The sequence below is a fragment of the Lepisosteus platostomus genome, chromosome 7, assembly GCF_059453375.1.
Source record: "Lepisosteus platostomus isolate fLepPlt1 chromosome 7, fLepPlt1.hap1, whole genome shotgun sequence".
In the NCBI taxonomy this organism is placed as follows: Eukaryota; Metazoa; Chordata; class Actinopteri; order Semionotiformes; family Lepisosteidae; genus Lepisosteus; species Lepisosteus platostomus.
The window spans coordinates 41562081-41579416 of NC_142617.1; the positions used below are offsets into that span (position 1 = coordinate 41562081).

Genomic DNA, 17336 nt, shown 5'->3' on the forward strand with positions numbered 1-17336 from the left:
AGTAAAAGAGGCTAATCATTTTGGGGTAATATTTAAGATTTGGTGCTGCTCATCTATCCTTATATATACAAAGATAGGATTAAATGGTGCAAAACCATTCCATTCCAGATCAGTATTAAGTGTTGGCAGATGTAATTTAATATATATTTCAAAATTTTAGCTTGCAGTTGAATAATTTTATAAAGCCTGTTCTCAAGTACAACAGAAGAATAAACTGTAAAGCAGATGGCAAGTACAAATCAATGGCATTATTTTGCTCTCCCAACAGATCATAGCTGCAGTACAATTCAAAGCAGTTTTCAAAAAAATGTAACGCAAAGCATCTTTCAGTAATTTGTCCGATTCTAATAATGATGAGATGGGACAGTGAATAAAAAGTGAGTATACACATATTTAACATTTGACTGTTTGCCATAAATTCCCCCGGCAGAAGAAATGACAGCCCTGGAAATAATGTCAAGTCTGTGAAAACCCTCCTCACTTGTGAGGAATGAGCTGGGGAGGCAGCTGCAAGGATAAAGATGGGGAGGGGAGAGGGGTGACAGAAAGGGGGCTCAGCAGGAGAGTATTTGTGAATAAAATAGCAGAACTGCAAGATTACAAGCTCCTCCTGAGCTTCTGATTAACAACTCCATTAGGAGTTTCCAAGGTTAAGCTTAATGCAAGTAGAAACTGCAGAACCAGAACATAAGAACAGGGAAACCTGTGGTAATCAGACATTTGAGAATGTAGAAGAGAATAAAATTAAAAAGGATCCTACCAGAAATTTTGTCCACACTTAAGTGTCCACAATATCTAAATATTTCCCCTCAGAATATTAAGAAAAATATCTATATATACACACACAAAACACGCATCACACTGCCTAATTCCTATACAAGTACCATGTTCTTACAAGTGTTAAGATGTTGCTTGCTACATTAACAGTGTCTTTTTCAAATTGATCCTCTAACCTGAAATGTTATCTACAAGCAGACAGACAACGCACTGTCTTCAGCACTCTGGTCTGTATCTTCCATCAGTTAGCATTATGACAGTTACACCAGGCTCTTAGATTTACATTGCATCCAAAGAAAAGCTCCAAAACAGGTGAAGTAGCAAACCTAGGGCAGCTGTAGAAAGGGATAGAGGCTCCTGGCAACAAGCGTCTTATGATTATCACTGGCACATTTAGCCTCCATATTAGGTCTACGGGGAGTGATATACACAGCTGGCATAATAAGGAAAACATACATTTACATCCACAGACAATTTGTTTTTTTAATGGTTCAAATTGGAACTAAAGCCACCCCTTTTCTAGAACGTTGTCTCCTCCCCAAAACCAAACGCACAAACTGAGCAAGTATGTCAAATGTGATGACCTAGAAGCCCACATTCTTGCTATGTCATGCAAAGAGACCTCCTCATGTGAAAAATGAGGTGCAGGACTCATTAAGGGGTCTCAATATAGAGCAGCTGTCTGGAAGAATGGCGATCGAGAAGAGGAGCCCTTACTTGCGCAGGACGATCTCCGAGGCCCCCTTGCTGTACATGCGGTATCCAGACCCGTCGGGATTCTTCAGCACCGTGCTCATACTCTTGCGCACGGAGTTGAAGGTGTAGACCTTGTAGAGCTTCTCCTCCGGCACCTCGTCCCTCACCTGCTGGTAGTTTTTCTTCAGCTCCAGCACCAGGCCCAGGAGGGAGCACTCCGTCTTGTTCCCCACGTGGCGGGGTAGCCCCCCTTCCTTCTCTGGAGGCTGTGGGGAAGAAACGGTACATCCGCGATGGAACCGGATGGGTCCAGAGCCTTCAGGTTGCTGAGGTCACAGGAGGTTGATCTTGCTGCTTAACACTTGTTGAAAATTCTCAAAGGAGAACATCGCCCAGGCACCTGAGATTTTATCAAGGCAATTTGTAATGATGTTCAACATGGCTTATTTAACGTAAGTAAGAGGATTTAAAAAAAGGTGGAAGTGAACTGTTGAAGCATTAATGCTTAAGTTCCAACCTTGAATTGCTGTTTTGCTCATAACACTTAAATTAATCTGTCAGGCTTCACTAAAGTGATACTCTCAAAGAGCATAATGCAGTTATAATATTGCAGTTTATAGCAGCAAGTACTGTAGCTACTGAGCCATTCTTTGTTGAGTTAGTCCATAAAAAGGTAATGAGAAAAAACAAGCTTAAAACTGCTCTTTTTTATGGCATATATGCCATATATATATATGTATGTATATGCCAGATATATTGGTTCTAGAGACCCAATATAATTATATACTCAAGCAATTTGTAAAGATGTAGAACAGTTTACTATGGAAGCAGGCCATTATTGAAGTGATTTTGAAAGCCTTTAGACACAGGAAAATGGGCTTCAAGGAGCTGAGCTATAACCAATTTCTGGAACAAAAACCATGACTCAGTGGGACCAGGGTGGAAAGCCTGAAAGGTCCTTCGAGGAACTGAGAGAAGAGGGGGTTCTGAGAAGGAGAGGTGACCATGTATTAGTGCACACCACTCACCAAAATCTTGGAGGTGTAGGCCGAGTTGACAGCAATGCTGGTGACGAGGAGCTCCAGTGTCTCAGGCCGCAGGGCATCTGGATCGGGAATCTGGCGGTAGTGTGCGTCGCCAAGATACGCCTGCACCACTGTCATACGGTTCATGGTCAGTGTGCCAGTCTTGTCCGAACAGATGGCCGTGGCATTGCCCATTGTCTCGCAGGCATCCAGGTGGCGCACCAGATTATTATCCTTCATCATTTTCTGGAATGTAAAAAGTAAAAATTGAGCATTGTTCTGTATTATTCCCTTTCAGCATGGAATCTGTAAAACCTGTGTGTGTATATATATATATGGTTTTAAACCAGGATGTGTATTCCTCAAATGTAGATTTGTATTGCTCAGTGCAGGCAGTGTATTGCTTAGACAAGCACCAAACATGTTACATCAGAAGACTAGCCTTTTTTCCAAGGGGAGTTTAAGATCCCTTTTACACCATCTCATGTAGTGTAAAAGTGCATTACAAAGGCAGTGGTTTCACACTAGCAAATAATCACATCGTGCCATACATAAAGCTCTGAAGCTCCAGCAATGCAACTTTTCAGAACCTGGCTTGGGGCTGTGGGTGCAGTTATTGAATGATGTCATTACATTTGTTGTTGTCTTAAGGGTTTTGCAGATAATTATCAAGGAGAGCAGGATTCCAGCAAATGAAAAATAAACTGCAGCCATGGGCCAATGACAAAGTACAAGTACTTGTAACACTGTGGATAGATCCATCCATGCAGAACTGAAGTCAAGAAAGCAAAACAAAAAAAAGGTGGTCAGCACGTGAAACACAAATATACAAAAAAAACTATCCACAAAACATTTTCCACTGTCTTGTATTACATCGCCAACATTCAACTTGCTCTTGAAGCTTGGTTTACCTTTCTAAAGTAAAAACAGCTCCAGTGATCCATGCTGCACCAAGCTGGCACAGACCCAACCAGCTAGTAATACGTATAAACAGCATCGAATGTCCTAGCAGAGTGGCGTCACTGTCACAGCTTCATCTTATGCTACGAGACCTGCTACAATTGTAATGCTCATTTAGATTTTTAACATTTTCTCTAAAGTGACTTGCAAACACTAGGGGGCGTATTATTAATCAACTGTTTTGAAGTGTTTTATCATCCGTCTTGGGAAAGCGGCTTATTCCTGGAAAGAGTACAAACTACCTGTAGCCTATTCTAGAAGCACTCAGCGCAAGGCAGGACGACTCCCTGGACAGGACTCCAGTTCACCGTCGCACTCTTAAGAATAACACCTAGTCCTCAATTTACCTAGGCAGCATATCTTTGGAGGGTAGGAGGAAGAGGAGCACTCAGAGGAACATGAAATGAACTAAGACAGAACACGCAAACGCCCAAGGCCTCAGTTCCAGCCGCCACCACACCCTGCCCTTCTTATATTACTTAGATTCTCTAGGATACACAGGCAGTTCCGGTTTGGGATCAGAAACGCTACATCTTGAGGTAAAATGCACCTGAGGCAGGGATAAACACCAAACCAAGAAAAGTCAGACACTATGAAAATAAAAACCTCAGTCACTCAGAACAAAAGAAGCAAACTCTATCCGATAAAAGATGAGCTCACGGAGCAGGAAAATTTAGCTCTTATTTATGCTTTACATAAACAGCTGTATGCAAAAGTTTTGGCACCCCTAGCCAAACGACATTTTGTTGAATTTCTAAGGGAAAAGAAGTTAACCTCTGGAGCGAATAAACAAACTTGACATGTTTCTGCATATTTTGCTACAGACATTTAATAAAACCCTCAGGTCTCTCCTTCTACACCCGCTGTATATTACAGGTAGTCTTTTAAACAGTTTGGAAAACACTTCTGAACTCCCAGCTTGGTCCTAGCCCACGCTGGCACCCCTGCCCGCCCCCTCCGGCGGCGGATTTACCTTGACAGAGTACGCCAGCGAGATGGTGACAGCCAGAGGCAGCCCTTCGGGCACTGCCACCACCAGCACGGTCACGCCAATGATGAAGAACTTGACAAAGTACTGGATGTAGATGGGGGTACACTCCTTCAGCCAGGGGCGCCCCTGAACCCCAAAGGTGTCGATGACAAAGTAGAGGATGAGAATGACGACCGTCACCGCAGACATGATCAGACCTGAGCAGCAACAATTAAAGTAACAAGTCAAGTCTGGGCCTGGCTGCACAGATCTCTTTAAGCTTTACTCTACTTAAACATTAAATATGTCTCTTTCAAGGCTGAACTACTGCAATGCTCTTTTGGCCACAATCCCAGATATGATCAAAGGCAAATCTTTAGATGGCTCAAGGTTCTGCTGCTAGAGTTCTACGTTCTGAAACACACAAGCCCAAATCTGTATGATCTTCACTGGCTCCCTGAGTCCCAAAAAAACAATTATAAAAAATTCTGATAAAGTTCATAGAAGTGCAGGGTCTTGCTTCTAGTCATCTTTCACAATTCACACAGCAGCATTCTCCCAAATCAGCCCAGTGATGAGCCACCAAAAACAATGTGGGACTTAAGGGACTTGAACAGAGAAGACTGTGAGGGGGCTAAATACTGTACAAGTATTAAAAAACCTTCAAGGGCTTTGACAAAGTCAAGGCTGTGGATTTCTTCAGAATAAACAGTGAAAGATGAATCATAGGGCAAATGGAAACTGTGTGGAAGTGCATTTAAAATTGAACACGGGAGGCACTATTTTACCAAAAGAGCTGTGGGAGTACACAACAAGCTTCCCAGCCATGTTGTTGAAGCCGATACTCTGGCGGCTTTCAAAACAACGGCTGGGCGAGATCCTTGGATTAATCAGATTATAACTACCAAACGGGCTAGATGGGCTGAATGTCCTTCTCTGGGTTGCAACTGTTTTGTATTCTCACATCTCAGTCTAAATGGTACGCTAAGCAGAAACGGCCCTTGTACTTTTTACAGGAACATCACCTTTCGACACCTGCCATTTTATACGTTTGACCCCCCTCCCCCTCCGAAGAAGTGGAACTCCTTGCCATGACATATTACCAACCTGTTGACTTTGAGCCAAAAAAAATTAGGTGTTTGTTAAATTCAGGCATTCAATTAAAATATTATTTGTATAAGAGACCCCTGATAATTTTAGGTTGATGGTGACTATCCCACTCTCTCCGTTCTTATCTGCTCAGCAAACACGTGAGCCGTGGGACACACAAAGGATTCCTATATTCACGACATCACACAAATTGATTAACTGCCTTGGCTTCAGTCGGCACATGGCTGACTGTACAGCATAATTCACATGTTCCACAGTTAGGGTAGTTACATACTGTATAAAGTAGGACGTGAATCTGATACTTATTTAATATGTTTATGCTGGGCTATTTTAGATGCTTTTTACTCTCCATGCTTTAATACATGAATTATTTTATTTCAAGACACTCTTCTTTATTATTGAGTGCTCCAGTGTGGCAGATTTATTGCAGGTTAACTAAATACCAAAGGCTTTATTACAAGGGACCCACAAATGACAGGCCCTGAAACTTTCACTTTACAACTATTCATTTCTGAGCTTTAGGTTTGGTGTGTAGGTGTTGTAAGGCACTGGTGGAGCCCAGTGCTGTGGCATTCACTTTAGCTTACTGCCTTCAGGGAGGGCTTCCAGCCCATCGATGCCCTCTTGTTGACCCTTTACCTGCTTTGCCTATCTGCACAGCCAGCCTGGTGAGCTTGCCCTGCAGGACCGATTTCTCTTTCTTGGTCACGTTCACTTTCTTCACCTCCTTCTCTTCACTCTCCACACATTCCTCGCTCTTCAGGGGCTGGATCTCCAGGGCAACCCCGTCCTGGGTTTTCGCTGCGAGCAGGCACGGGGGATGGCAGGGGTGAGAGGGGGCGTAGGAGACAGAGGTTGGGAGAGCAGAGAAGGAGAGGACGGTGGTGGGGGACAGGTGGAAAAAATGAAAGGGAAAGAAACCTCAGTGAATTCAGTCACAGCGGATGAAGACGGGCATCAAGAGTGGCCGTAATCAGACCGGTTTCTTGAGCAGGCTGCTGCTGCAGTAATAGAGCCTGAGAACCTGCTTTTCCTTGGTGTAAACTCACCAAGGCACCATTCCTCCGTATTTTAATGGACTGCCGTAAATCCAGCTGGCTCAGTAGCTTGCATTTTATAGACCAGTATTACACACATATAGATATTAATAGATTTTAGATTGTTTGTGAAATGATGTAGGCTGCAGATTAAAATATCCTTTCAAATACAACGCTTATTTGTTTGTAATTCAGAAAACCAGAACAGGCAAAAAGAAAACTAACAGCTCTCAACCACTGTTCCTTTGCAATGTTACTAGTACACTCCTGAAACCAATCAAATTCTATTTGCATTTATTTCAGCACAGGAGCTGGTAACCTCACATCTTAAAAAGGGTGAATTTTGATGCTACAGGTACAGTGCTTGGTCTTGCAAACAATTCTAAAAATAAAAACAAAGCCTCATCTCCAAAGACCCACCTTTTTAACACTGACATATTATATTTATGTTAATAAGCAATGTGGGGGGGAGGGACTTGGAGGAAAATAAGTTTAGAATAGATGATAAAACTCTTTATCTTCCCTGAAGACAAACTTTCAGGTGTCTGATACAATGGGATAGGCTGTTTTATCCTCTTCTTCTAGCCCTCTCTCTGCAGAGAGATTTCATAGGATCAAAAGATGTTATTCAGGTGTAAACAAAGCAAAGGCAACAACTCCTTTTTTGGTTTCAAAGTTAAATGCCATAGTTTTCATCAAGGACCTGACAAAATGCAGTTTCACTTTCAGCAGACTGAGTGGAGCAGTCTAAGCCCAGCAGCTCATTTTGTTTAGCCTGGCAGGGCTTTCTAAAAAGGAAGTGTGGAACTGTTTGATTATTAAAATGTCTTGCTTTTGTGGCTTTAGAAGTCCTTGTGTAAGCTTGAGTTCCATTATCACTGCTTTTTTTTTGCATTTTCATATTAATCATCAGCTCACTGTGACCGGACTCTGATTCAGTCTCCCAGCAGGAAGATAGCAGCCAACTGCTCTTATATGTCCTTGTACCCTCAAAGAAGAGCAATTTTCCATTCTTCCCCAACAAGAGAAAGTTTCCCAAGGCTTTCGTTCAAACCATGAAATCTCTGCAATTTATTTGGTACCAGTAAAGGTTTTCCTGTTAAAAGCTGAAGTAGCTAAAATGAAGCAAGGAATGTCATAGACGTCCTTTCCTATTTCATCTCTTTTTATTTAGATCGGCAGCTTCAATGCGCTTCTTAAAGAAAGCGTGAAACACCAGAACCCGGAGCAGTTTCTCACATCTTACAAAACTGTTTCTGAGTATGAATAAGAATAAATTACTTTGATAGTTAACACACAGGTTTCGCCAAGCTGCAGATCTTCTAGAAAAAAGTAAGGGAGAGGTAAGATATCTTTTGACTATATTCACCCAGGAAGAATTCATTTTGGGTCCCTTAGTTTAAGTATTCAATAAAATTCGAATACAGAAATCTGTACCACTGGCGTCAGTGTTGCTGAAGGAGGTTTAAGCAAAACCTACTCTTGAAATTCTTTGAAAGCCTTTCTTCTATTTGCAGATAGCTGTGACCACGCTTTTAAAGCCAAAAGAGAATCGAACAGGAATTTTCCCTCAGAGCTCAGAGACAGCCCCCTATTTGAAGGTACCCTGTAAGGGGGCTCTGGTCTCTGTACCAAACTTGTCCACCGCAACACAGACCCGACTAAAAGGACAAGATGGACAGACAGTGACACACTGACGCACGCACGCACGGACGGACAGGAGGGGCGAGTGTGTCACAGGCTGAACGACAGAAGCAAAAGAAAAAAAGAGCTGAAACTGTCCAGAAGATAAAACAGCGCAAGAGCGTCAAACAGAGACGGGATACAAGACAGCATGGGGTCCTGAGCACATCCCTGGAAAGAGGCAACATGGTGGGTGGAACAAACAGTTCAAAAGCCCACAAAATCTGAAAGAGTGCAACTCTCAGTACCCGGTTTCTCCAGCAAGCTGGATCAACCCGTATCCACAGCTCAGCTGTTCCACTGCCTTTAGAGACATACAAAGTGCCAGGCAGTCGTCCTAACGTAGCTGAATGGAGTTGGATTTTACATAAACTACTAGACAGTTTCAGAACACTTCGGGAACCCCTGTTTGTAGCCTAGACAGCTACCTTGCGGTCAGAATAAAAGTAGCCAACAATGTTAGTAGTACAGGTGCATATACCACTAACTTAAATTAAATGCTTTCAAATGGAAGTAAACATAAGTCCGACAGAACCGTAAAAATGTATTAACATCTCAGAAATGCCCAGGCTACAGTGTGCAGCAAAATGGCCGAGATTTTTGCATGTTTTCTCTACGCTCTTCTGTCTGAGCCTTCATCAATCGCTAATAAAAGATTGTGTCTTTGCAATTACCTGTTTGTGGTCAAGACAGAAAAATAAGAGCTATTTAATAAGGAAATTGTATAGCAAGTTGCAGGCCCTTGTGACACGGCATTCTTTCAGTATGCAAGCAGTCACAGCTGAGCCAATGCAGCAATGAGCAGGACAGATCTTTGAAGACAGGGTAAACTGAGGGAGGGCACAGGCTAAAGCAACTTGCACTCCTGCTGGCTCACATACCATGTAAACGTCTACTGACATCCAGGGCTAGAATGAATATCTCGACTGTCACCAGCTAAAACTGGTGCTTAAGAATAACATTTGTATAAGATGCACAACACTAGTTCCATTGTTGATCCTTGCAATGTTGTCTCCCTGGAGTGCCTTGAGATTCATGAATAGTGTTGGGCAAAACAATTGTAATACAATTTTTAAATTTTTCAAATTAAGTCATAACAGACAATAATATGAATATTCAAATATAGAACTCAAATATTTTCTTTTTATGATCCAGCGTTTTTTGTGGCATTAGACCATTTGGATTCCGGTACAGCTTCGATACTGTGAAACTGTGATACTATACTTCCTGTCACTGGCTTAAATTGGTTTTAAAGTCCTAGTTACTCTGGGTGTTCACAGGATTCTGTGCTGTGAACTTTACTATTTAACATATATATGTTGCCTCTTGGTCAGATGAAAGTGAATAGTGTACTAAGGTCCAGGATTGTGCTGATGATACTCATCAGATTTACATAACAACTAAATCAGATACTGCTCCTTCAGTTTTTGCACTGTCTGATATAAGGATAAACCAGAACTTTTAGCTGAAGAATGAAAAGACTTGTTTGTTGGCTTCCAACAAGCTATGAAAAGTTAGCAATTTCATTGCTGTTGATGATGGAACTGAAATTAAAAGGACCTAAATAAAAGTCATAGACCAGATAGAAGATATCATTTAGTCCCATTTTAGAAACACCACAAGGGGATTTTTTGCCATCTACATAAAATTATCAAATAAAATTCCCTGCAGCATTATTTAATCAAGATTATACTGCTGTAACACCTTAGTTATTAGGGTGCCTACTAGGCTTCAGTATCTTCAAAATTCTGAAGCTACCGAGCGAACTACATCTGCTCTGTCACAGCAGATAACTCCTGTCCTATGTGAACTGCACTGGCTGCCTGTGAAAATCAAAGGGGAGATTAAGGTTCTCCTGCTCAAAGGTAAGGCATCACACGGTCCATCTCCAGGTAAAGCACTTACTGTATGAATACAGTCCAACACTAAATCCTAGGTCTGCTGTCTCAGGTCTTCTTGCTGTAGCCAGACCAGGCTTCATACATCTGGAGGAGTCTCTTCTGAGCAGTTCTACAATACCTGATTGCAACTCACTGCCTACATTTATCACTGGCTCTGCGTTCAACTTAAAGATCTAGCTTTTTACTACAGATTTTAATATAGAATTATTTACTTGTGGTTTTACTCTGTCATTTTACTATGAATTATTTTCCTTCATATTTATTTGAGTCTTCTAAAAACTGCTTACAAGAAACATAGTAATCTGTGGACTAAAAAGCTGATTTAATAAAGTAAACAGTTGTACGAGCATGTTTCAACATTTACTAAAATTAAAATTGAGACACAAATGTATTTCTAAATATACAATGTTCAAACATATTGTGCCAAGTAAGCTGAAGTAAAAACTTTAACTCTTCAATGTTTTTCAATTTTCTAATATTTTAATAAAGCCTCAGAGTTTACTGAGGCTTCTGGAAGTCACCTTGATTGTTCCCGGTGGATGGAGGATGAATATACAGGAAAAACACTTACAGTAAAATCATCACGACGGAAACGTCATATTGGCAAAAAATCATTGATCTTAATTCCAGTGGCAGCTATTTAAAAATCTTATTTTTTTTGGACTGCGGTAAGTAAGCTCACAGTTATTATCCCACCATAAAAGGGATATACGAAAGTTGTGCTGACAGAGAATTGATTTGGGAGGCTGACTCGTATACAGTACAAGGGCAACAATTCGGAATCTGAGAAAACACTGGCATCATTAGGATACACTGTCCAGGACAACCAGTCAAGGTTGAAATCTTGAATCTGACGTCTGTGGCAGAGTTGCACCACAATGTGAAAAGAAAAAACATGAATTTGCCGAACTGCAACAAATTAATATCCAAGCCAAATGGGGTCACGTTTTTGGGTGAAACAAAAACTGAGTTTCTTGACAGTCTCACCAGCAGTATGATTAGCACAAAGGCGAAGCTCATGTTGACAAAAGAATATCATGGTTTTTCCTCCTTGTCCTAGCATTAGAACCGAGGGGAAGAGGTTCCTCAGCTAAAAAGGGTATTGCAGTCAAAAACCTCTGCTTGGGTATATGAATAATGAATTGTGATATATGATAGCACTGAATTAAAGTCAATTGTTTTATGACTTACAATTGCAACAGGATAACAAAAAGCCTGCATCAAATTAAATGACCCCATGATTAAGAAAGGATACTGTCACACACAGAAGCCACACGAGTCTGGAAGACCTAAAGACATTCTGTGAGGAACGGCCAAATATTCCTCTGGAGACGTTTAAGAATGTATGTACCTAATCAAAACATGCTCTTGAGCTTATCATAGCTGAAGCAAGGCGCACAGGATACCGGCTGCCAGTCTATGAATACATCTGAATTATAATTAGACAGGGGCACCACTTTGTTGTGGTTATTTTTCCTTCTATATAAATTATAGGTCAGTTTCTCCAACACCATCCGAGTCTGCCTAAATAAATTTAATAGTTCACAAAAGAAATAAAACTCCATGAAACCAACAATTAAACCGGCCTCTGCAAAACAAATTCTTTCCAGGTAGGTGAGAGTTGCACCCTTTCGCAGGACAGCCAGGTGAAAACGTCCCAAGGCTTTGCAGAAAAAAGCGACAGCGTGACGAAACGGAGAGAAAGAAAGAGTGAGACTGAGACATGACTCCGAAACTGCTGCTGAATGGGGAGGGAGGGGATCGGGAAGGAGGGTTACCTTTGTTGCGATTTTCAGGGGCTCCTTGTTTTTTACCTGTTCAAACAGAGAAAGAGGGTGGAGCGCTGATCACATGACTTTCAAAAAAAATTAAAGGAAAAAATTCAAATAAGCCAACAAAACAAGGTTCACAAGGCACATGAAATACCAGATAGGGAGGTGCCATCGCCTGCGTGGGAAAAGCCTAGCCTTGCTCCTTAAACAGATAATACAATGTTTTGGACTCTGGTTGAAATATTTTGATGAAACACAGGATCTCCAAAAAGCCTATCTACAATGAACTGAATGGTTTGGAAACATGGAGTCTTTCGAGGAAAAATGCATGAGAAAATGACTCTATAATATAGAGCACGTCTCAAACGGCTGATTGCAGCCCAGAAAAACAAGGATCTTATTTACCAGTGAGTTGTAAATTGAAGGTGTGGCTGCAGCCTTTCTTTAACTGGGTTTTCAAATTACAGCCCAAGCCTTTCTATCCCCCCAAATATCATTATTACCATTTATTTTTCCTAGCCTAATGATTATATCTATATAAAGCTCTCTGCTCCAGCACTATGGTCTGGCTCCATCTTTTCCTGTGGAAACGGCACTTATGAAAGCAAAGCAAAACAGAACAGAAATGGGTAAAGTGTGATTCAGAGTTACTCGCTACGTGGTGTTACTTTACGGTCAACCGGAACACAATCACGCTGAACCACTGTTTAAGAAGCTGAGCCAGGTTAGGGGATGGTAGCAGTGTGTTGAACGGGAGGAGGGAAAGGGATGTGTACAAGCAAAGGCACATGACCTTATCTAAGAAGTGCAATTTCAATGACGGCTAAACTCATGATATGCCTCAAGCAAAATGTTTGAATGTAGTCTTTTGGAAAAATGCTCTGACACTCTGAAGGAGAGACTGAAGCTACAGTGTAGGGGGACATTCTTTTCATGAAGTTGATAAACCTTTAAAACTTTACTGTTATTACCTTTTTTAAGCAACATTCTTGCTGCTTAATGGAATAGAGGTGCTTTAGTAAGGGAGTTTTTTTTACAGTCCTATTTAATTGGAGAGATAGACCTTTAGGCACAGGAGAAGGTTATAATTCACTCACACCAAACATAGGCAATGAAATAAAAGAATATGTTCGAAAGACAATTAGAAATTAGATTTAGGTGTTATGAAAGCCTAGCATTCAGCCATATTAAAACAGGCTAGACTTTGGTGACCATGTATCCTAAACCTGTCATGCATTCGTCATTCATACCTCAAATTTCAATTCCCACTACACAATAAGGGTGAAATAAAACCATAAAATACATAAAACAAACATAAGTTTATATAGATCCCTACAATTGGTTAATGATTGTTCTGAGATTTAAGGTTTCATTGAAAATCATTACAGGTAGATTCATTCAAACCTTCACAAACTGAAAATAAAGCAATTCCTGCTTTTTCCTAACTTTCCCAGAATTGGCACTAAATCTAACCCTGTGCTCGAGCTTGAGAAGCTCACCAATTGCTTTACAGTGTATATCTCGTAGTGTGTACCGGGACTCTGTGTTGCATGTTATTTTTGTTCTTTTGCATGCTGTAATATACAGTATGTTTTAAGTGTTGTCCAAAAGTTCTTGTTTATTCTCACAAAATCAAAGCTTCAAAGAACAGCAATATGTCATTCCACTCGGGGGACTGAGCCCTTTGGCTTTGTTTCTTCATAACATCTTGCAAAACGGACTAGGTGCAGCAGATCCAACACAGGCAATCATCCCATCCATATTACAAAGGCCAGGGTTGGGAGCAGGTGATCAAAACTAGCTGCCATGCACACATGCATGTTTTGCTTTGCCATTGGACCTTTTAATCAGCATGATATACAAAAGGTCCAGATGGGCAAAAACTGAAGTAATTTGGGGGACAAAATAGTGAAAAACCTTTGGGACTAGATTATGATGAATTGTTAGATCTATGAATGAATGAAAGAAAGATGAAAGAAAGACAGAACGATCGATTGATCCAGTCGAATTAGATTTGCTTCCATTATTTCTGCTTACCTTTCTTCACCTTCTTCTCCTCCTCCTCTCCACCTGCTCCCAGCAGGGTGAAAATGATTCCAGTTTGAGAATTCAAGCCCACCGCAGTGACCACCATGCGTCCTGAACCCTCCATCACATGAGTGCCTGCGAGTCAAAGACAGGCCAGCCATCCATGAGCCATGTGTAGCTTAATGACAGATATTACTAGGCAAAATAATAGGCAGTAAAGATGACAACAGCAAACACTACTGAAAAAAGAATGACAGCTTTGATATAAAAACCAGGCATTCGTACCAGACAGCAGCATGGGGTCTTTCTCCAGCGACTTCTTGACGTGGTCAGACTCCCCCGTCAGCGAGCTTTCGTCTATCTTCAGATCGTTACCTTGGATCAGGATGCCATCAGCAGGCAAAAGGTCCCCTGCAGGATGGCATAAAGCAGATTTTCTGTGACATCTCAGAAAACACAACCACCTTATAATTGTAATCTTAGCCTTGATAAGGCCCTCCTGTCCATTCTTCTATGTGCAATTAACACTGGACAAGTTGGGGCACATTTTAGATCTTAAAGACCAGCATTTTCTCTACATATAAAATTACAATTTGCCTTGTAAAGTCTCAATAATCCTCAAGTCACCTGTATTTTAAGAGGTTGTGACGACATCTTCTAAAATCTGGTCTTTATATAGCAAGACCTGGACACAACGTACAAAGCCACCCAACAGCTTTGCAAACGTGATACACACCATATTTGATCTGGGCGATGTCTCCGACCACGATCTCGGCCACAGGAATCTGGATAACCTGACCCTTGCGGATGACGGTGAACTTCTGCTCTTGCTCGATGCGGCTCTGAAGCCCTCGGAATTGCTTCTCCTTGCTCCAGTCGTTGAATGCCGTCACCAGGACAACGATGATGACGGAGAACAAGATGGCCGCCCCCTCAATCCACCCGGCTTGGGCCTCACCTTCATCTTCCGCCCCTCCTGCCACCTGGCCACACACTGCCGACAGCACAGCACAAGACCCCTTAAGCACACCACAGGTGGAACAGTCCCACAAGACACTCCATGCGGTAAAAGATTTCCCCACGTTTCATCTGAATAACAAAATGCAGGCAAAACATGCTATGAAGGTATTCCTTTTCACTTCCTAAACAGAGCCAACGTAGGGAATGGCTAAATTATACAATGGTAAGAATATCTGCATCTTCTGCAGGTCTGAGCCAAGAGACTCAGACATGACTTAACTATTGAGTCACAGACACACAGATTGGGAAAGGTTATCCTAGAGTACCCCATTTCTTCAAGCTTTTAATGTGGACTTTTTTCTTAAGTGACTAAAATCAATTTAATTGGTTCAAATAAGTCATCAGAAATGTTTTTCAGAAGACCTGGGCTTGCCAGGAAAAGGTTTGGAGATGTCAGATGCACGCCAGGTGGTTGGGATTTTGGGCAAAATCTTGCAAGACCAAGATGCACCTTCAACCATCTCGCCAGACACTTACGTTCACTGTCGCCCCCTGGGGGGTGGTAGAAGGACAGTCCAAGGGAGATAATGGCAGCCACTTCCAGGATGATGAGAGTCACATCCTGCAGAGCCTCCCACACTAACTGCAAGAAGGTCTTGGCTTTCTTCGGGGGAATGAAGTTCTTCCCAAATGCCTGGTGCCGTTTCTCAAGGTCCACGGGATTACCCGAGAGGCCTTGGGGACACAAAAGAACATACACTGTAAGCAACCCATAAGATTGAGAGGCGTGGTTTTCATTTACCTCCTGGTAGGAATGTAAAGAAATTACCATTCAAGTTTCTTCTCTATGGCCAGAGTCAAGGCATGCAAAAGGAACAACAAGAATTAAAACAAAGCAGCTCATAATTTAAAAATTCTGAATTTGGGAGAGCTCAATCCCAGTCCTCAGGGACTGTCCACCACTGTCTAGCAGGGCTTGTACAACTCTCTAAGTCTCCTGCTTCTCAATTATAAGGAAAGGCTTCAATGTGTCCAATTAAGCAATTGATGAATTAATGTGGGTAATTAAGGGGTCAGGTGAAAAGAAAAAACAAAAACCCTCAGGACGGGAGTTGTGCTGTCTCGTTTTAGATACTCTATGAGATATACTGTCTAATTCAGGAATTCAAACTCGGGTCCTGAAGGACCTAGTGTTTCTGCACTGCTCCAACCATGTTATCAATTCCATTATCTAACCATTAGATAATTTATCTAATTACATAATCTTAACAGTTCAAACCAGACTCCAATGTGATTGATATGAAACTGTACAGTACCTTTAACAAATACACTTGTCTTGTGTAGTTAATTGTGAAACACCTTAAAAAATATCCCACGATTTTTCAGTTAATTTTCAGAGTTAAATGAGAATTATGTAAATTACTTGACTAAGATTGGAACAAAAACCAGGAGGGACAAGACCCACCAGGAACTGAGTCTGAGACACTTGATTAAATGTTTTTTCAAATGGAAAAGCAAATAGTTAAGGAAATCGCCAAGCACACCCTTACTCTAAACCACATCTCTATGAAGCAATGCTCTAGATGAAAAAAGCGCCAGGAGGAATCGCTAACATCTGAACAAAGACTTCAGTTCAGGCACTTAAATGAAGGTCAACCTTCAGGCAGCAGGTGGTTACAGCATCTGTTGTGCATTAGCTTGTGGGACACCGATGTACATGTCCTCAACTGATTTTGTCTCAATCGTGACATACAGTACTAAACACAGTGCATAGATTCTCATGCATTGTGCATAGGAAAAACAATTGTTGGAATGCCCTTAACTATCATGGAATCTAAACTGTGCAACACGTCTTTTGATGGAAACAGCCACACATTTCAGACTAGTTCATGCTAGCTAATATCGGTCAGTAATCCATATGACACCATATGTCCTTAGGCCTAAAATTCAAATATTTATCCACTTCTAAATTTTCCCAAGCAGGATTTTCTTCTGATTTTCATTTTAAAGAAATTTGAGGGAGAAAATACAGGAATATCCACAGACAAATGCTGAAGGATACCTTTATCTGGGAAGCCAGCATACTGTAGAGGCATATGAATAAACATTTTAGCACAGCCACTATTAATATCCTGAACAGGAAGGACCACAACAATGGTGACTTGCCTCTTCAACCAGGAGAACATGTAGGAGGGGGAAAACAAAGCAAAAAGTGAATCGAACTTTGTGTTTAATAATTCATTTTTTTTTGCCCAGAGTAATGTCGTGCATGAAAGCAAGGCAGGCACAGCAGTATCCTCTGCAGAGACAGGCTGGGAAGGCTGTTCTGCAAACAGGCCCACACTGTTATGCCCGCCTGCAGCAGAGTAAGGTTCTGCATGATACACTGTCACATGTGAGGGGTGAGGGGGTGGGAC

General features: G+C 41.5%; 1 protein-coding gene across 4 annotated transcripts in view; it reads right to left on the minus strand.

The window, feature by feature from the left end:
* The window catches only part of atp2b4 (ATPase plasma membrane Ca2+ transporting 4), an 88124-nt gene that overhangs the window by 27809 nt on the left and 42979 nt on the right, over window positions 1-17336 (minus strand). For 3 of the 4 annotated variants that reach the window (XM_088640449.1, XM_088640450.1, XM_088640452.1), the window contains exons 3-11: window positions 15457-15654; window positions 14696-14953; window positions 14245-14370; window positions 13969-14094; window positions 11938-11973; window positions 6178-6339; window positions 4432-4646; window positions 2502-2744; window positions 1495-1739 (exon numbers count right to left, since the gene is read on the minus strand). In XM_088640449.1, the coding sequence (XP_088496575.1) occupies window positions 1495-1739; window positions 2502-2744; window positions 4432-4646; window positions 6178-6339; window positions 11938-11973; window positions 13969-14094; window positions 14245-14370; window positions 14696-14953; window positions 15457-15654 (1609 nt within the window). The remainder of the gene's footprint in view (window positions 1-1494; window positions 1740-2501; window positions 2745-4431; window positions 4647-6177; window positions 6340-11937; window positions 11974-13968; window positions 14095-14244; window positions 14371-14695; window positions 14954-15456; window positions 15655-17336) is intronic. The other variant, XM_088640451.1, reaches the window with a different exon arrangement.